Source organism: Hylobates moloch, unplaced genomic scaffold (genome assembly GCF_009828535.3).
Source record: "Hylobates moloch isolate HMO894 unplaced genomic scaffold, HMol_V3 SCAFFOLD_3, whole genome shotgun sequence".
In the NCBI taxonomy this organism is placed as follows: domain Eukaryota; kingdom Metazoa; phylum Chordata; class Mammalia; order Primates; family Hylobatidae; genus Hylobates; species Hylobates moloch.
In genome coordinates this window covers 112,591,282-112,612,209 of record NW_026652278.1, presented here as the reverse complement: position 1 = coordinate 112,612,209, position 20,928 = coordinate 112,591,282, and the positions used below count along the sequence as shown (strand labels likewise).

The 20,928-nt window shown below is 37.0% G+C and overlaps 1 protein-coding gene across 1 annotated transcript in view; it reads left to right on the top strand.

Moving 5' to 3' along the window:
- PRDM5 (PR/SET domain 5) overlaps nt 1–18,288 on the top strand; it is a 225,722-nt gene extending 207,434 nt beyond the window's left edge. The window contains exons 15-16 of the mRNA XM_058437033.1: nt 2,343–2,447; nt 17,765–18,288. Of these exons, the coding sequence (XP_058293016.1) occupies nt 2,343–2,447; nt 17,765–17,929 (270 nt within the window). The 3' untranslated portion in view covers nt 17,930–18,288. The remainder of the gene's footprint in view (nt 1–2,342; nt 2,448–17,764) is intronic.
- The last annotated feature ends 2,640 nt before the right edge of the window (nt 18,289–20,928 follow it).

Here is a 20,928-nt window from a genome sequence, read left to right as displayed (position 1 = left end):
AGTAAATATGAGCTACATGTGTTTACAAAAGTGAAAGTAAGGACTAGAACCCTGTGAGGATAATGTTGAACAATGATAAAGTACATCTCAACAGAACACACACAAAAAGTGGATACAGTATGATAGTATTTACATACTTTCAAATGGCAAAATAATCCTCTATCTTAAGGTTCCATCCATACATAGGTAGTAACAATATAGAGAAAGGCAAGGGAATGGTACTTAACATATCTGAGGGAGCTGTCGTCCCTGAGAAGATGGGAGAGTGCTGCAGGTGGTGGGGGAGGAGGCAATTGAGAGCGGCACCTGTATTGAGAAGGTTGGATTTCTTAGGCTAGTTGGTGGGCACATGTATGTCTGTCTGGTTATTTAATACTGTTTTTTATAGGTCTGCAAAAAAAGTTATGGATTTTTTTTGATACTAGAGAGAAAATATAAATACAACTTGTTAACAAGAAACATGCATACACTATCTCAATTCAAAAATGTTTTTGTTTTCTTTTTGAGAGGGAGTTTTGCTCTTGTCACCCAGGCTGGAGTGCAATGGAGTGATCTTGGCTCACTGCAACCTCCGCCTCCTGGGTTCAAGTAATTCTCCTGCCTCAACCTCCCGAGTAGCTGGAATTACAGGTGCCTGCCACCATGCCCAGCTAACTTTTGTATTTTTAGTAGAGACGGGGTTTCACCATGTTGGCCAGGCTGGTCTCAAACGGCTGACCTCAGATAATTCGTCCGCCTCGGCCTCCCAAAGTGCTAGGATTACAGACATGAGCCACCATGCCCAGCCCAAGAATGTTTATAGCAATATTTTTGAAGATATATTTGATAAAAAAAATCTCACTGCAAATTTACCTAAATTTCAATGAAACTTTTTAATGATGCACTAAGTAGTAACTTGCAAGCTGTTGGAATGGAATAATATTAATTAATTTCACAATTAATCCAGGCTAAAACGATGGTGATATGACTAACTTCCTGGTACCAAAGAAGGCTAAGGAATTCGAAATTATTTTTTCTGTTCATTTTGAGATACTTCTTTGCCTTAAGTTTTCTTTATTGTTTTTATAATAAAAATGCCTCATTTAAAAATGTAATTTAGATTTTATAAAAGAACATCCTCCCGGAAAAAGATGAGGTAATAGAAATGAAAATACAGGCACGGTGGCTCACACCTATAATCTCAGCACTTTGGGAGGCCAAAGCAGGTGGATAATTTGAGGTCACGAGTTTGAGACCAGCCTGATCAACATGGTAAAACCCCATCTCTACTAAAAATACAAAAAAAAAAAAAAATAGCTGGGTATGGCAGCAGGCGCCTGTTTTCCCAGCTACTCAGGAGGCTGAGGCAGGAGAATCGCTTGAACTAGGGAGGCAGAGGTTGCAGTGAGCCAAGATCGTGCCACTGCACTCCAGCCTGGGTGACAGAGGGAGACTCCATCGCAACAACAAAAAGAAAATACATAAATCACAGTTGATTTATTTTTAAACTTATCCCCCAAAATCTGTAGAAAATTTAGTTCTAAAGTTTTTATTTCCAGGAATTCCTCTTAGAAAGTAAACAATTTGTACCCTCTAGATCAAGGATTCTCAAACTTTCTTCATTCATGATGCCCTGAGTATCTCAGTAGATTTTTATGGTACCCATAAACCAAAAGAAATGACCTAGAAGTGTAAGTAGTTACATCACAGCAACCATCCAGCATCCAGCATTGCAAAAACAGGACATCATTGGAGGAAATGTAGCACAATCCAGTGTTGAAACTGAACTGCCTTGAGCTAATCATTTTCAGTGTCTGACAGATGTGGGTTATTCCTATTTCCCCTGAAAATATAAAATTGCTCATAGCACCTGTATTAGTTTGTTCTCACGCCACTATGAAGAAATACCTGAGACTGGGTAATTTATAGAGGAAAGAGGTTTAATTGACACCACGGTTCTGCATGGCTGGGGAGGGCTCAGGAAACTTACAGTCATAGCGGAAGGGGGAAGCTCACTCATCCTTCTTCACATAGTGGCAGGACAGAGAAGCATGGAGCAAAGTGGGAAAAGCCCTTTATAAAACCATCAGATCTTGTGAGAATTCACTCACTATCATGAGAACAGCATGGGGGTAACCACCCCTATGATTCAATTACCTCCCATCAGGTCCTTCCCATGACATATGGGGATTATGGGAACTACAATTCAAGATGAAATTTGGGTGGGGCACAGCCAAACCATATCAGCATACCTGTAATTTGCTGCAGTATTCTGTAGATCCCATAGCACACACCTGAATATGGAGGGCTCTGCCTTCATTCATTCACTGGCAATTTTGGTGGTCTCTTTTTGTTGACTGCAGGAGAAGCCATACAAGTGCTCAGAGTGCAGCAAGGCCTTCAGCCAGAAGCGAGGCCTGGATGAGCACAAGAGGACGCACACTGGGGAAAAGCCTTTTCAGTGTGATGTGAGTTTCGATTTTTTTTTCCCCCATAGTGTCTTCCAATAACAGGAAGTAGGGGTGTGTGTGTGTGTGTGTGTGTGTGTGTGTGTGTATGTGTGTGTTGCATTGCTGGTATGTGCCTATGCCTATTAATGTCTTATGCTATTTATAGCTTTTTCTTGCATAATACATGTAACTGCATTGTAATCATTTTATTCATCTTGGTTTACTGGCAGTAAATAAATTCTGATTTTCTTTTAGACATGCCTGTACCCTATTTTAATACCATTGAGTTGTTCTTCCAAGGTGTAAATGCATGATGATTTGAGGCAGCTTTCGTGTGTCTTGCCAAATCTTTACTGATTAATGACAGTTAAACCAGAGATTTGACTGGTCATACATATTATTTACTTGGTTAAAGCCAAACATGTACAAAATTCCAAAATGCATATAGGTTCCTTTGTGTTAAATAATGCTGTTACTAAGTGTCTAGGTTTTCCGCTTATGACATTTGAATTGAAATGGAATTATTTGACATAGCATACATTATTTCTGAAAGAAAAAATACTACTGTTGACAGTAAAATTAATCTGAATATTGATCAATTTAGGGGAAAAAAACACTGTTATTTTGTGTGGGATTGGCAGTTGACAGAGAATTGACACAGATGTTAGGGAATCAATGTAAGAAAAAACATTAAAGCTGTGCTGTGTGATATGGCACAGTGCAGAATTCTGCTTAAATATTGAGGGAAATTCCAGAGCTTAGATCCATCATCATGTCCCAATGGATACAGCATAGGGTAAGCAGTCCATATGAAAGGAAACTCACAAACACAAGATGTTTTCCTTGTCCTTTCGTGAAACTTCAGTGGTAAGGTTAAGGCAACAATGTACTCCCAGTGGGCATACTCATAAAAATACCTTTATTAACAGTGCACTTCTTTTAAGGAAAGAAACAGTTGTAGAGAAAGAAATGCACACATATAAAGCCCTACACTGAACAGAGCTACAGCCCTAGTTCAGTGATTTCAATTAGTTTAAGTCATTGCTGCTTTTATTGGAAGCATTTTCATAAAGGCAAAACCTATTTAGATGGTTTAATTGTACCACGGCACAAATAACTGATATACGGCCCAGAAATTAAATTCTAACTGCATATGGACATCTTTCTAACATCACATTTAACCCATCCTTTTATCTATGCTGAATGCTTTTGTTGAATATTTCCTTAGGTGAATTGAACCATCATGTTATGTTTTTTAAAACTATGATGTTACAAGCTGACTTTTTTCTATCTGCTTCCATCCCATTTATTTCTATGATGTGTTTAAAATTCTGAAATCTTCATTTGCAGCCCATACTAATCTGCTGAGTAGAGATCCATATTTCTAAGTGCCTCCTAAACATTTCTGAAATGCAGACTGCTCAGTATAGAACTGTTTGTCTTTGTTCCAAAATCTTGTCCTCTTAACCTACTCATTGTGGATAGAAGTCAACTTTCCCACCCCACTCCAATCTCTCTCCCTCTTAAAGAGCTCTCAGATTCATTAATTCCTCTTAGTTTTCATTTCTACTTGTAACACATAGCTCAGACCTTCACTGTTTCATCATACAGTCTCCAGTGTGTGTGTTCTCCACCCTGTCACCCTACCAAGCTGCTGAATTTTTTTAAATTGAGGTGAAATTCACATGATATAAAATTAATCATTTTAATGTGAACAGTTCAGTGACGTTTAGTATATTGACTATGTTGTACAAGCACCACCTCCCTAACTCCAAAATATTTTCATTGCCACAAAATAAAACTCCATACCCAATAAACATTTACACCTCACTCCCCTCATCCCTTAACAGCTACCAATCTGCTTTCATTTCTGTAGACTTACCTATTCTAGATATTTCATATAAATGAAATACACGATATGTAACCTTTTGTGACTGGCTTCTTTCATTGAGCATAATGTTCTCAAGGTTTATCCACATTGTCTCATGTATCAGTAGGTCATTCCTTTTTATGGCTGAATGATATTCCATTATATTTTTATATCACAATTTGTTTATCCATTCATCTGTTGTTGGACACTTCGTTCTACCTTATGACTATTGTGAATAGTGCTGTGATGAACATGGGCATACAAGTATTTGAGTACCTGTTTTCAATTATTTGGGGTATATACCTAGGATTGAATTGCTGAGGCATGTGGTAATTCTGTTTAACTTTTTCGGGAACTGACATATTGTTTTCCTCAGGAGCGACACCATTTTACATTTCTATCAGCTATGCAAAAGGATTCCAGTTTCTCCCCATTCTTGCCAACACTTATTTTTTTATTTAATTATCCATCTTGGTGGGTGTGAAGTATCTGATCATGGTTTTGATTTACATTCCCCAGAGAACTAATGATGGTGAGCATCTTTCCATATGCTTCCTGACCATTTCTATATCTTCTCTGGAGAAATGTTTCTTCAAGTCCTTTGCCCATTTTAAAATAGTATTGTCTTTTTGTTGTTGAGTTTTAAGAGGTTTTAAATTTTGGGTATTAGGCTCTTATCAGATATATGATGTGCAAATATTTTTTGCATTCTCTAGGTTTTCTTTTCACGTTGTTGAAAATATCTTGAGATGCATAAGGTCTTTTAATGTTGATGAAGTACCCTTTATGCATTTTTTTCTCTATTTGATCATGTTTTTGGTGTTATATCTAAGAATTCATTGCCAAATCCAAGGTCATGGGATTTGTCCTTCTGTTTTGTTTTTTTGTTTTGTTTTGTTTTTGTTTTTGTTTTTCTCTAAGAGTCTTATAGTTTTAGCTCTTATATATGGTATAAGGAAAGGGTCTATTCTTTGCATTCTTTTTCAGTCTTTCCCTATTTGAATATAGTGGGTTTTTCATAAATGCCCTTTATTTTGTTGAGAAATTTCCCTTTTTGCCTAGCTTTCTGAGGGATTTTTTTTAATCAAGAGAGGATGCTGGAGTTTTTCAGATGCCTTTTCTGCATCAATTGAGATTACTATGTTTTTTTTTCCTTTGTTCTGTTAGTATGATGTATTACTTTGTTTGATTTTCTTATTTGAACCACTGTTGCAGTCCTGAGATAAATCCCCATTGGTCTTGGTTTAGAACCCTTTTAATATGCTCTGAGATTCAGTTAGTATTTTGCTTGCTTGTTTGTTTGTTTTAGGATTTTTGCATCTGGATTTATAAGAGATTTTGGTCTGTAGTTTTCTTTTTTCATAACATATTTGTCTGACTTTGTTATTAAGGTAATGCTAGCCTTACAGAATGAGTTGGGGAATATTTCCTCCTCTTCTGTCTTTTTGAAAGACGTATAGAATTGGTATTAATTCTTCTTTAAATGTTTGGTAGAATTTATCAGTGAAGCCACCTGATCCTGGGCTTTTACTTGTTGGTAGGCTTTTTATTTGATTCAACCTCTTTATTGGCCTTTTTAATTTTTCTTTTTCTTCATGGGTCAGTTTTGGTAATTGCTATGTGTTTCTAGAAATTTGTTCATTTAATCATGGCTACCCAGTTTGTTGGCAAATTGGGTAACCATGATAAAATGGATATATATATATATAATCAGTTTTTTAGTTTTGCTCAAATGACACGTTACTCATCAATACTACTTTAAACTCTTAGGCACAGTTATTCCAGGCTGTGCAAATGGCCCAGCATGCCTATAGCGATAACTTTGGAATCTTTCTTTCTCCTGCCCAAGTCTCTCTTTTGAACCCTAGGCAGATATTTTCAACTGCCTATAGGACATCTCTCTTGTACTCCAAACTGAAATCATGATCTCCCAGATTTCTTAATCTCTCAACATGATCCTTTCAATTTCCCATATCTCTGAGGACTGTACCATCCCCAAATAACCCAAATCACATATCTGAGCCTCATGTTGGACACCTCTTTTCCTCTAAGCCATGAATGATAGCCACGATTCTAGTTAAGGTCCTATTATGGGAAAGACACAGAGATCCACGGTTTGCATATATTCTTTCTGATCTCCACTAAAACTCAGGAATATATAGGTGTTATTTGCATATATATGAAGCAGTCGAGGTTCACTGAGGTTGAGTGACTTGCCTGCAGTTCACAGCAAGTCAAGATTCTAGAGTTTAAGGTTGCAGTGAGCCAAGATCATGCCACTGCACTCCACCTTGGGCGAGGGAACAAGACTCTGTCTCCAAAAAGAAAAAAAGAAAAAGATTCTAGGGTCAAAACCCAGATCTTTCTGAGCAGTTTACCATGCAGCTTTCACTCACACCCTGTAATTCCTGCCTTTGCGTCTATCTGTTTTTCAAACATACCACCATCTCTAAATTCTCATTGTCACCTTCATTTCTCTAATTCTCTCACATCCTACATCTAATCCAGTAGCATATCCAATTGGTTCTACACTAAAATAAGTTCAGAGTCTGAACATTTCTCATAACTCCACAGCTTTATCTCAGTCTCCTGGAATATTGCAATATCTTTTTAACTGCTCTCTGTCCTTCCGTCTTTGCTCCCAACAGTCTCTCCTAAACTTGCCATGCAGAGTAATCTTTGTAGAACCTGAGTCAGATTATATATTTGTAAAATGAATATAGTATTCATTTGCTCAAACCTTCCCATGACTGTGCGGCTCATTTAGAGTGAAAACCAGTTTCATCATGGTCTGAAAGACCTCAGGTGACCTGCAGCCCTCACCCTCCCACTCTGCTCTCTTTGACTCCATCAGCACCCTCCACCTCACTCTGGTCACATGGCCTCTTTAGTCTTCTTTGGACACATTGAACCTACCCTGCATCTACATCTTGGCCTTTTCATCTGCTGTTGCCTCTGCCTAGAACACCTTTCTCCAGGTTTCTTCATGGCCTGCTCATGTGCTTCCTTCAGATCTCTGCTCAAATTACTTTCTCTCTTATCTCCATTACTTCCTTAGCTCTCATTCTATATTATTTGTCTTCATGGCACTTATATGCACCAAAAATTTGTTTGTTTAATTATTTATCATTTATTATAAGCTCCATGACAACAAGGTTTTGTCTTTATTATTTATTGTTGGATCCTCAAGCCTAGAACAGTGCCTGGCATGTGGGAAGCATTCAATATTTTGAATGAATAAATATATGAATTGATAACTACTGCTTTTGTTCATGTTTAAATCATTTCTGATCTGGAGTGGAACAATAGTACTGACCTCCTTGGCTCCAGTTTCATACTCTTGCTTGCTAACTGAATTATATTTTAGTTTCAGTCTCTATTTAGAATCTTTTAGTGAATTCCCACCACTTACAAAATATACGTCCACTTTCTTGAAATGATGACCACGATTTCCAGGATTTGTTTCCAGCTTTCAACTCTAAATTATTTTCAATTTATTTCTCTAGTGACATCTAATCTTTAGCTTTTGTGAATTCTTTTCACTTCCCCAGCTGAGCCACGTTCTTCGCGCTCACAGTACCTGTGCCTAACTTCATCCCCTTCCCTGTCATATCATTCCCCACCTTAGGACATGATAAACCGCCATGCATCTTTCCAGATCCAGGCCTTCTGCCAATTTTTCCTTAAAGCCTGCCTTCTTCTCTCCAAGCCATGGACTGCACACTCCTCTGTTCCTCTCTTTGTACTATGCTCGTGACTTTACAAATGTTTCTACTTAGAACGTGGACTCCACAAGGACTAGACAGTGTGTTGTCATTTTGTTCCCGGCAGAAGTGGTAGGCACATTGTATTTGATAAGTATGTGTTAACTGAAGATATTTATCTAGAATTTAGGTGCTTTCTGTTAAATATCTTATTTCACTTTATTTTAAAACAAAATCAGTTTACCTCCAGTCTAGAGTAAGAATAAATATTTTCCTAATGCACTCCTAAGTTGGAGTAGGGTGAAAGTTTGGATACGAATCACAGGTGGAAAGAAAAGGAAGCATCCGTGTTGTACTATTTGAACTCATTTTTGCTCTCCCCTGTTTGTAAAATGAATGTTCTTGAATTTGGCTGATTTATACAGAGCATCATTTGGAGTCTTTTACTGACTGCATTCAGGTTCATGAAAACAGCTTTTAATGTCTGGGTAGTCAGTTTTACAACTGTGACATCAGGTACTCTCTCCTGATATTTAATCCTGTACTCTGGCTCTCTTTCAGCAAGCTGTTGGATTGTTCCCATCTCATCCCTAGGGTGGAGCTTCTAGGACTTCCTTAATTCAGATCCATTATCAATGATTTCATCATCTTGCTCAACTTCCTTTCCATTTTTTCCAGCTTGCCATTGCTCTCATTTTCCCATGGTAACTGTGTAAATGGACTTGCACTTTGTATCCCTCCCACCACAGTGGCAAGCTGAACTGTCTGAGAACCTTTCTTACATTTTCACAGTGGTTTTTTATATATTTTTTAATGGTGTCAGCCAGGCAAATGGAAAAAGTAGGGTGAGATCACATATCTCTGTCTGAGATATTTTAGTAATAGTTGGCCCTTGGGAGGGAGGATAGACTCTGAAGCCAGACTGTCTGGGTTTAAATTCTGGAAACACTGCCTAGTTCTTTGAACCTGGGAAACCTAGTTAACCTTTTGTGTTTTCATTTTCTTCTGTAAAATGGGTTTAATAGTAATACTATTATCTACTTAAAAGCGTGACTGTGAGGATTGAGCAAGTTAATATTTAGAAATTGCTAAGAGTGGCTCCTGGAACATAGTGAAAGTTGTAAGATAGTTAAGCCTAGGCCCTGTGCTGGACACTGGGATGAAATAGTAGAAGATGCCATGTCCCGCCCTCATAGAACTCACATTCTTGTAGAGTATAGCATTAAACAAATACATGAGACCAGGCATGGTGACTCATGCCTGTAATCCCAGCACTTTGGGAGGCCGAGGCAGGAGGATTTCTTAAGCCCAGGAGTTCAAGACCAGTCTGGGCAGCATAGCAAGGCTCCATGTTTACAAAAAACAAAAACAAAAAATTAGCTGGGCATGGCGGCACACGCTTGTAGTCTCAGCTTCTCAGAAGGCTGAGGTGGGAGGATTGCTTGAGCCTAGGAAGTCAAGGCTGCAGTGAGCTATGATCAGACCACTGCACTCCAGCCTGGGTGACAGAGGGACACCGTTTCTCCAGAGAAAAACAAAAACAAAACAAAATACGTGAATTAACATGTAATTACAATTCATGATAAAGACTGGGAAAGAGAAAGAAGAAAAAAGCCAGGAGGCTATAAGTAACCTAAAAGATGAGAAGAATCAGCCATGGGGAAAAGAGCATTTCAGGAGAAGAACAGCATGAATTGAGGCTGGGAATGGCCATGGGGGAAAGAGAAGACTGGTAGAGCTGGAGCACAGTGAGAGAAAGAGAGGGGTGCAGGGTGAAGTCAAAAAGAGAATTGGAGGCTTTGCAGCCACGTTAGGAAATGTATTGTGAATCTAATTTTAATAAGAAGCCATTGAAGAATTTGGTATCGGTTGTTTATGTTGACGTTGGGTTTGGAGAAGAGGCGAGAAAAATAGAACAGGGGAATAAATGTTAAATCGATCTTCTTTATGATTATGAATTTTAATATATACTTATAGAAACAATTTAGCATTTCTTTCACTTGAAAATACTCTCCATTGATACTTTCTTCATTTTCTCCAGGATTATTCTGCAGTCTTTGGGGGTACTTACATTGTCCATAGAGATTTAATCAATCAATCAATCAGTGAATCTATCAACCATTATTTCTTCCTTTAGTTAAAGAAATTTTTATGTAGTGGCTACTCTTGCCCTCATGTTCCTTAGTTTAGCAAGGAGACAGACATAAAAAAATAACGCAAATCATGAATGACACTTGAGGAAAGTGTTGTGAAGGAAAAGTAAAGGCTGCTATGAGAGCATTTAACAGAGACCATCACCTGGCAGATGTGTCACGGGCTTCCTAAGGATGAGTAAGAGTAAGCTGGGTAAAGAGAAGTGAGAAAGCTCTGAGGCAGGAAGCCCATTGCTTTCTTCAAGAACCTGGAGGAGGCCTGTTTAGTTTGGCTAGAGCTCAGTGATTACCCTACAAGCAGCAAAAAACCATGGAATAATTTTAGGTAATATTGTGACATTTGTGTTTTCAAAAATCATTTCAACTGTTATGTAGAGCATGGACTGAAAACGATGAGGAGGAATGCAGGGAGATTCAGACAGTATTTAGCAGTGGGTTACTTTTGGCTTGTATGAGCGTGTCCTGCACATTAGAGGGCATTACTTGCATGCTTGCCCCTATGCAAAATGCAAGTAATATTCCCCATTTGTTAAGACAGTGAGATACCCCCCACAATTCCAAACATTTCCTGCAGAGAGGGGAAGTTTTACCACCTCTATTTGAGGATAATGAAGGTGGCTATTGCAATAATCTAGGCTTTAGTTTTCAGAGTGAGGAAATGTACATTGCAGCAGGCATACATGACATCCATTGGAATATGGGAAGAAAAAATTACCACTTTGATTCCCATTTTTTTCAACTTCTATTTTAGATTCAGAGAGTACATCTGCAGGTTTGTTGTACATGGGTATATTGCATGATGCTGAGGTTTGAGGTGTGAATGATCCCATCAGCCAGGTACTGAGCATAGTACCCAGTAGTTTTTCAACCCTTATCTCCTCCCCTCCTTCCCTGCTCTACTAGTCCCCAGTCGCTATTGTTACCACCTTTATGTTAATGTTTAGCTTCCACTTATAAGAGAATATGCAGTATTTGGTTTTCTGTTCCTGCATTAATTCACTTAGGATAGTGGCCCCCAGCTGCATCCATGTTGCTACAAACAACATGATTTCATTCTTTTTTATAGCTGCATAGTATTACATGGTGTATATGCACCACATTTTCTTTATCCAGTCCACTGTTCATGGCACCTAGGTTGATTCCATGTCTCTGCTATTGTGAATAGTTCTGCAATGAACATGCAAGTGCATATTTTTTTTGGTAGAATGATTTGTTTTCTTTTGCATATATACCCAGTAATGAATGGGATTACTAGGTTGAATGGTAGTTCTGTTTTAAGTTCTTTTAGAAATCTCCAGACTGTTGTTCACAGTGGCTGAACTAATTTACACTCCCTCCAACAGTGTATAAGCATTCCCTTTTCTCTGCAGCCTCACCAGCATCTGTTGATTTTTTTTTTACCTCTTTTTTGTTTGTTTGTTTTGTTTTTGTTTGTTGAAACAGAGTCTCGCTCTGTTGCCCAGGCTGGAGTTCAGTGGCACGATCTCGGCTCACTGCAACCTCCGCCTCCTGGGTTCAAGCAATTCTCCTGTCTCAGCCTCCCGACTAGCTGGGACTACAAGCACCCACCACCACACCCAGCTAATTTTTGCATTTGTAGTAGAGACAGGGTTTCTCCATATTGGTCAGGCTGGTCTCGATCTCCTGACGTCAGGTGATCCACCCACCTTGGCCTTCCAAAGTGCCGGGATTACAGGCGTGAGCCACCATGCCTGGCTGACTTCTTAACAATAGCCATTCTGACTAGTGTGAGATAATATCTTATTGTGGTTTTGATATGCATTTATCTGATGATCAGTGATTATGAGCATTTTTTCATGTTTGTATCCACTTATATGTCTTCTTTTGAGAAGTGTCTGTGAATGTCTCTTGCAATAATATATAAATACAGTAGTGCATATATATGTTTTATTTAAAAATACAGAAACTAGTTGCATTTTTTAATGGGGTTGTTTTTTGCTTATTCAGTTGTTTAATTTCCTTACAGATTCTGGATATTAGAACTGTTGGATACATAGTTTATGAATATTTTCTCTCATTCTGTCAGTTGTCTGTTTATTTTATTGATTGTTTTGCTATGCAGAGCTCTTTAGTTTTATTAGGTTTCACTTGTTAATTTTTTGTTTTGTTGCAATTGCTTTTGAGAATTTAGTCGTAAATTATTTCCCAAGACTTCTGTCCAGAATGGTGTTTCCTAGGTTTTCTTCTAGGACTTTTATAGTTTGAGATCTTACATTTAAATCTTTAATTCATCTTAAAGTTAATATTTGTATATGTTGAAAGGTAGGGATCCAGTGTCATTTGTCTGCATATGGCTAGCCAATATCCCAGTGCTTATTGAATAGGTGTTTATTGAGTAGGGAGCCCTTTTCCTGTTGCTTATTTTTGTCAACCTTGTCAAAGATCAGATGGCTGTAGGTGTGCGACTTTATTTTTGGCTTCTCTATTCTGTTGCATTGGTGTATGTGTCTGATTTTGTACTAGTATCGTGCTGTTTTGGTTACTGTAGCCTTATAGTATAGTTTGAAATTGGGTAATGTGATGCCTCCAGCTTTGTTATTTTTGCTTAGGATTGCTTTGGCTATTTGGGCTTTTCATTTATTTATTTATTTTGGTTCTATATAAATTTTAGAATAGTTTTTTCTAGTTCTGTGAAAAATGATATTGGTTGTTTGATATTTGATAGTAATGGCATTGAGTCTGTAGATTGCTTTGAGCAGTGGCCATTTTAATGATATCGATTCTTCCAATCTCTGAGCATGGAATATTTTCCCATTTGTTTGTATCATCTGTGATTTCTTTTAGCAGTGGCCTGTAGTTCTACTTGTAGAGATCTTTCACCTCCTTGCTTAGATGTATTCCTAAGTACTTTTTGTATGTGGCTATTTTAAAAACAGGAACACAGTTAAACTTTATTATCATTAAACAGATGATTTGACTTTGGTGCCCTGGCTTGGGCACTGCTGGCTGGTCTCTTGTGAGGTGCAGTATCGCATGTGATCAAAGGGAAGAACATCAATTCCATGTTGGTGCTGGTTGGCTGACAGTCCCAAGGCACTTGTTTGCTTTCAGGGCACTGTTAGGATTGCAATTTGTGTCTCTTGGATTAACAGAGATAAGGATGGTATTATCTGTTTTCAAATAAAGTAATGCTTACAAAACGAACAAATTGCTAAAAGAAGCCTGTACAGAAATGCAGATTGAAAATAATATTAGCGATACAAACACAAGGTAACAAAAAGAAAGCAGAGTTAATACTACTAGTCAGTAGCAATTTGAGATAAAATATAATGACATCATCATATGTGATTAGAGGTAAGCCAAAAATGGAAATTATTAAGGAGACATCTGAAATATATAAATATATATATATATATTTGCCTATACATTTGTTAAAGATGACTCCAGCCCTAAATATGTATCCCATCTTAAAATCTTGTCTAGTGAAAATATAAAGCCATAAATATTAATTTAGCATTAAAATATTTATTTTGTCTTTATCCTCAAAATTCTGTCTTTAATATAATATATAAATACAGTAGTGCATGTGTATCTTTTATTTAAAAATACAGATATTACAGCTGCATGCTGAAACATTTTCTTAGTGAGAGAGAAGCACTGGTCTGAGTAAACAGTGTCTGTGACTAAGGTGGTGGCAGTGGAGATGGAGACGATTAGATGTCTTCATGTCTTTGAGAAAAATGTGCAAAGAAGAACCGGTGGAACTTTGTAATTGATTAGATCAGATGAGGAAGAGTGAGACATTGGGTGAAGGTTGACTGCCACATTTACAGTCAAACCAGGTGGAGGGTCGGACCATTTTTTGAGACTTAGGTTTGAGGGACAAGAATTCTGAGTTCAGTTTTAGACATAGTAAGTTTGGAGTACCAGTGAACTATCCAAGTGGTCAGTTAAGTACTCCACTGTTGAGATCAGAAGGCGGACTGGACTAAAAATATTACTTGCTAGTGATCTCCATATATGTGGTAACAAAAGGTATGAATACAATTAAGATCACCAGAGGAGAAAACACCCAGTGAATGGAGAAGAAAGCCAAGGATTGGGCACTGAAATCCTGACTGACTTAGTTAGGATGGAGGAAGGGCCTATTCCAGAAAACAAAGGGGAATAAAAGGCCAGATAATTAGAAGGAAAACAAGGAGAGTAGGTCATTATAAAAACTAAAGGAATGACAGGAGAAAGTGGTCAGGCATGTCAAATGATGCTAAGAATTCATGTTAGATGAGGGCTCAAAAGTGCCAGGGTTTAGCAATGTAGAGATTATCCATAACATTTCAGAGAGCTGTTTGGAGAGTTAAGAAGTCTAAGGCAGAAGTCTGATGTGAGTGGACTTGCTGCTAAGTGAACGTGGAACCATCACCCAACTAACTGCATTTTTTCATTCCAAAATAATATTTCCTTTCTGATTATAAAAATGTACTTTTTAATTAGAGAAGAATGAGGAAATATGGAGACAAAAGAAGACAAATAAAGTGATCCCCACTTTTCCAACCAATGTCAGCTAATATTAATATTAATCTATTGGCATTTCCTTCATATACTTATTAATACAGATACAGTTATAATTTTTATTTCAATATTGTAGACTAAGTTGCATTGATCTTATTATTCTGCTTTCTTTTCTTTAAGTTTCTTCTTGCCTTTAAAGTATTTTTGAAATTACAATCTTGGTGGGATGTGGTAGCTCACATCTGTTTTCCCAGCACTTTGGGAGACCGAGGCAGGAGGATCGCTTGAGCCCAGGAGTTTGAGATCAGCCTGAGCAACATGGTAAAATCTCATAGCTAAAAAATACAAAAAAAAAAAATTAGCAGGGCATGGTGGCATCCACCTGTAGTCCCAGCTACTCCAGAGGCTAAAATGTGAGTCCAGGGAGGTTGAGGCTGCATTGAGCCAAGATTGTGCCACTGCACTCCAGCATGGGTGACAGAGCCACATCTTGACTCAAAAAAACAAGATTAATATTTATTTATTTATTTTTTTTTTTGAGACCGAGTCTCGCTCTTTCACCCAGGCTGGAGTGCAGTGGCACGATCTCCGCTCACTGCAAGCTCTGCCTCCCGAGTTCACGCCATTCTCCTGCCTCAGCCTCCCACGTAGCTGGGACTACAGGCGCCCGCCACCTCGCCCGGCTAATTTTTTGTATTTTTTTTCAGTAGAGACGGGGTTTCACTGTGTTAGCCAAGGTGGTCTCGATCTCCTGACCTCGTGATCCGCCCGCCTCGGCCTCCCAAAGTGCTGGGATTACAGGCGTGAGCCACCACGCCCGGCCAAAGATTAATATTTTTAACAGCTGAAAAATATTTCTAAATCTGATTATATCAAAATGAATATTCTTATTAACTTTAATTGGCCAAGGAAGTCATTTGTAATTTTCACTTTTATATATGATTCTGTATGAGCATCCTGTATATAAATCTTTGACTAGGAGACATTAATACAAGTGATACTCCTGGTTCTTCAAAGACTTGCTCTCTCTCTGTCTATCGAAGATTCTTTTGAGGAAGTACTACTTAGTACCCATTACGCTCTATCAGCCTCATTTTGTACACTTTCATGCACATGCTAATCCCTCTCTTAAAGTAGTGTATGTGCTATTTTTTGTAAATGTATTTCTTAAGTACAGTATGTGTGTGTTTGCATTTTGCTTTTTACCCTAATTGAGTCTTATCTTTTAATAAGGGTACTTAATACTTTTATATGGATTATTATAATGTATATACTTTATAATCTGTCATCATATGCTATGCTGTTGCATGTTTCCTGGGTCTTTACCCTTTTCCTCTGATTTTTGCAACATGGACTTGGCTTTGTTATTGAGTTACAAACTTTATGCTTACAAGGTATTCCAAAAGAAAAATGTCATTTCCTGAGATGAATTGGCTGCATTGTATTTGTTTTGGGAAATTATTTGTTTGCAAAGTCACTTGTATATTCCAGGGGACTGCCACTCTTTAGAACAGTGGTGTTTTCTTTCTATTCCACTTGGGCTGGCCTTGCCTCCCTCTTGTTAACATTTGTCTATTCTTTCCAATCTGCTGAGGAAGATGAAAGAGAAAAAAAATATGCACTGACATTTATTGAGTGTCTGCAGTATAGCTCTTATTTACACAGAGTATTTTATTTAATGTTAATAATCCTGTGAGGTAAGTACATTGTCATTTTACAGGTGAGGGAACTAAAGTTAAAAGGCATACTTGGTCCATTTAATTTCCTTAGTAAATAGTAGAGTCAGAATTCAAACTCTAGGTGGTTCTTCAACAAATGCTTATTGAGTGCTTACTCTACAGAAATTGTTGTACCCTTTAGGGGATGTATGAGAATAAAATATATGAAAATCCCTGCTCTCATGGAGCTGAGACTCTAGCGAGTAGAGAGAGACACTAAACAAGAGAGTAGGTAAATTACAGTGGGACAGAAAGTGACAGGTACTGTGTAAAAAGTAAATTTGAACAGAGTAAAGGGAATCCAGAAAGGATGACAGGTTTTAAACTGGGAGGTCAGAGCAGGCTTCCTTGGAAAGTGATCAGACTCTAAAGCTTATTTTCTTTATACCACACTATGCTGCTACTTCTGTGTCAAAATTCATTATTATTGGATTACGCCCTTCTTACCCAATTAGGGCCCTGAGCCTTTCTGAGTTTCTTATTGCTGTGAATGTAAATCTTCTTTCCTCCATAAAGAAAAAGGGCAAGGATTTTTTTGTTTTGTTTTGTTTGACTGTAAGATTTTCCCAAGCCAAACCTCAATTAAAACTCCAGCTTTCTTTACAGTATTTTTACAAGCCATTTCCTCTCTCATTATATTTTTCATGGTGTTTTCACATTATTTAACATGTCTTATTTCACAACGGATATGCTTTTGAAGAGTTTCATGTCAGTGGAATTTTTCTGAATAACATCAAACTTTAAAATCCATTCTTTTTTTGGTAACTTGGATAGTTGTGCCTTGCATTTTCTGTGCTAATATTTTTAGTTATGGGGCTGTTTAATGCATGTTGAGCCAGGTGGGAATGTGGCAGAGCTCATATGAAATAAACTTGTTACCGTCCTTAGTTAAACAAAGTGTATATAATAAGAAATAAAGAAAAGAAATAGTGTGTAATAAATTTCTGCTTATGATACTTTAAACAACATTAGCTTTTTATTTCACAAGTAGTACTAAACTGAAGGGATCACTGATGAGAAATGTCTTATGCTATTTATGTTATATAGAGAGATGCCATCTAGACCGTAAAGCATTTTGCTTAAATAGTTTAATATGAAATGGCAAATACATTCCATTAGGATAAGAAAGGTATTGTTGCCAGGGAGTTGTTTCACTGGAGATGTTTAAATCCAGCAGCTGGGAAAAGGGAAGGGTGAGTGGGGTACAAAGGACACCGATTAAATGCAGTAACTCTTATTAATTTTCTTTGCCAATAGTGTGGGTGTTAAATTTTGTTTATTCCAAGAGTGATTTTTGTTTTTATGCCTGTTTCTACATACTTGATAGTAGGAATTTGCACAATGTATATTGTATAAGTGATAAATTGTTGTATCTTCAGGTTTTTCAGTATAATATGGTTGGTCTTTGGGTCTTTTCTAGGTTTGTGACTTGGCTTTTAGCCTGAAGAAAATGCTGATTCGACACAAGATGACTCATAATCCCAATCGTCCCCTGGCAGAATGCCAGTTTTGCCATAAGAAGTTTACAAGGAATGACTACCTCAAAGTGCACATGGACAATATCCATGGTGTAGCTGACAGCTAATAGGGGCTGTAAAGGAATTAAACTATTCAGAAGTGCTCCTAATATGAATCCCAGATTTTTCTCACCTGATCAGCATAACAGAAGTAGCCAAAAGTGACTTACTGGTCTCATAGTTCTTATTTGCCTACATTTAGAGTCTGTAGATGCATATGCAACCAAAAAAGTCTTACTTTTAACAAGAAATGGTATAAATGGAAAAAAAAAATACAACTCCATAGCCTTGCAAAATGCAACTTGTGCTCTGTCTTATAAAAATGGAGAAAGGAGTCATGGCTCTCTTTCTTGGCCATCCCTCTGTAATGAAGTTTATAATATACTTCCCTAATAGGCCTTTTTATTTTATTGTTATTCTTTGTGTGTCTGTGTGTCTGTCTGTGTCTGTGTGTACGCACTCACTTGCAAATGCCAGTTGTTGCAGCTAGTTTTACCAATTTAAATAGAAATAAATCAAGATATCCAACTATTTATTTGCAAATTAGGGTAAGAATAAGTTATCAAAGTCTCAAGTTTGATAGGAAAATAAATACTTGCTATTTTATAAGACAAACCAAGAGCTGAGCTTATCTAATAGCTCTGTGCAACAAATGAGTTTAAAATAGATATTTGGTAACGAAAACAGCTATTAAAATATTGCTCATTTTAGAGAATTCTTAGGAAACATTATTTATTCTCATCATTCAGATGTAGACATTCATGGTCTGGAATACTTTTATAAATTCTACACAAAAATGACCATCACATTTAAATATTCATCAGGCTACCCCTCTTGAATTTAGACCATTTAGCTTTAGAAATTAACAGTATACCAATATATATAATTAAAAATAGAAACAAAATAGCTTCTCTGTATTTGGTGACAGAGTGGCAGAACAATAGTGGCATTTCCACATTTGTTACGATGAACATAGCCCTTTCCCCTCTCCTTCCATAAAAGTGCACAGAACATGTTAGTGCAGATACAGTCCTCAGAGCATTAACATTCCATTTTGCAAAAGACATTTTCCAGAATCTTGGCAATAGGTAATTCTGAAACACTTTTCAATTACCTTCAATCATCCCATATAATTAGGAATCCAGAATACAAAGTACAAACCTGGCAATTGTTATGATTGAAATTGTCACGGATGCTTAAGGGAAATTGAAGCAAGAAGCATAATTTCTTCCTTTAGGTTATATTTCAGCAAAATACTTGACAGCAACATACAATGAACAGCTTGTTTGGAGAGATGATATGATGCAATGTAATAGTGATGTCAAAATAACCTAGAGGAATATCCAAAAACCAGAAAAACATTAAAATGAAGCCTAACTCATGAACCTCTCTAACTGAAGTCCAGTCAAAAGAAAGGAAGTACAGTTTTAAGGAAGTTATTTGGTTCTGAGTTAAGGAGAAAGGTTATCTGAGACACAGTTCTTTGACTTCAGGAATCTCATTTTAGAATTATATTCATGCCCAATTCCAGTTTTAAAAAGAAACATAAAGATTCAATATAGACATTTGAATGTTGTAAAATACTAAATTTGAAACTCAGAAGAGATAACTTTTAAAAATATAAATCCTAAAATTATAATTTAGAAGATATTTAAGTGTAGTTATACGTAGTATTTTGAATCTGAAATTATAGACTGTATTTTATAAAAATAAATTTTGGTCTTGTTTCTCACTATATCATTTGTTTCAACAATATATTTTTAGATCTAAAGTGTTTTCATTTTAATGTGATAGTGTGTTTAATATCATTTGAATATAAAAAGACAGCTATAAAATTTGGTAGTGTGTATTATTTAAACACATCCTGTATATTCCTTTGAATGCTGCTTTCTCTATACGGGATGCTTTATATCCCAATTATGTGATGAATGTAAAACTTGAAAGGAGTCCAAATACCAATTTTGTGTAATCTCAGTGAGTCACAGTTCACATGGCTGCTGGGGAAATTACCCTGAAAACTGTGGTGTCGCTATGCTGTGGAGTAAACGGACAGGGAAGAGGTTCTGGGCTTTATCCTGCTGAAGGTTTATAGACAAGGAAATCTTTAGAAAATGGTGTAGAAGGACCTACACCAGAGAGTGGTACACCACTCTCTCCTTTCGGAGGACTGAAACCAAAACAAGTCCTTAGTAGACTATTTGTATGCTGTAAATTTTTATCCAAAAGACAAGTATTCATGGATAGTTTCAGATATATTAGCATTTGCTTGCTAAAACTTTTAAATTACTTAGTAATAACCAAAAAAAGAGACTATTTTAGGCATGATTGATCCATCGAAAGCATAGATAATCATAGAGGAAAAGTCTTACAGACAAGCTGAAGTACAGGTACCTACTTTGAAATGTCTTTTGTTTCCTGCTGTGAAAGATTGTGGCTGGGGTATTTTCTTGGGAAGAGACCAGACTCTTGGGTGCCTATAAAGTCTAAGTAATTGAGACTTAAAAATTGGCTAAGTAAATTTAAGAGACATTCAATAATGTAGGTGGGTTCAGATACCCTTTTATAGTAACTGTCTTCTTAGTATATTAACACTCAAGATGTTTGTGTATCTTTAATTTGCCTTTGTTTCACAATAACTGGCTTTTGTTTTCCTTTTCATGGTGTGTTGTTGGCTATATAGAGGCATTTATTGGTAAATTATAATCAGCAGTTGCACCATGGAAGTATTCTTGGTGATAAATTCTTGGGGTTACATAGTATAGTTAACATGTTATTTTCAAGAAACATGAGTGTGTGTGTGTGTGTATGTGTGTGTGTCTGAAGAGTATCATTTATATGCAGTGCATATACATGTAAGTGCATTACTTTGCTCAAATATCTTCTGACCTATTGCAGTCAACTCATGCATGAGTGTGAACATGTATTACAGAAGTTCTTACAGCCTTAGTTTCTGTTTTAGATTTTATGTGCTGCTTCCTTTCTCAAACAAAAGCCTGAAAGGAAAGAGGATAAGTACTAGAAATATTCATTTTTTTCCTTCACAAATCTAAATGTTGCTTATGAAAAC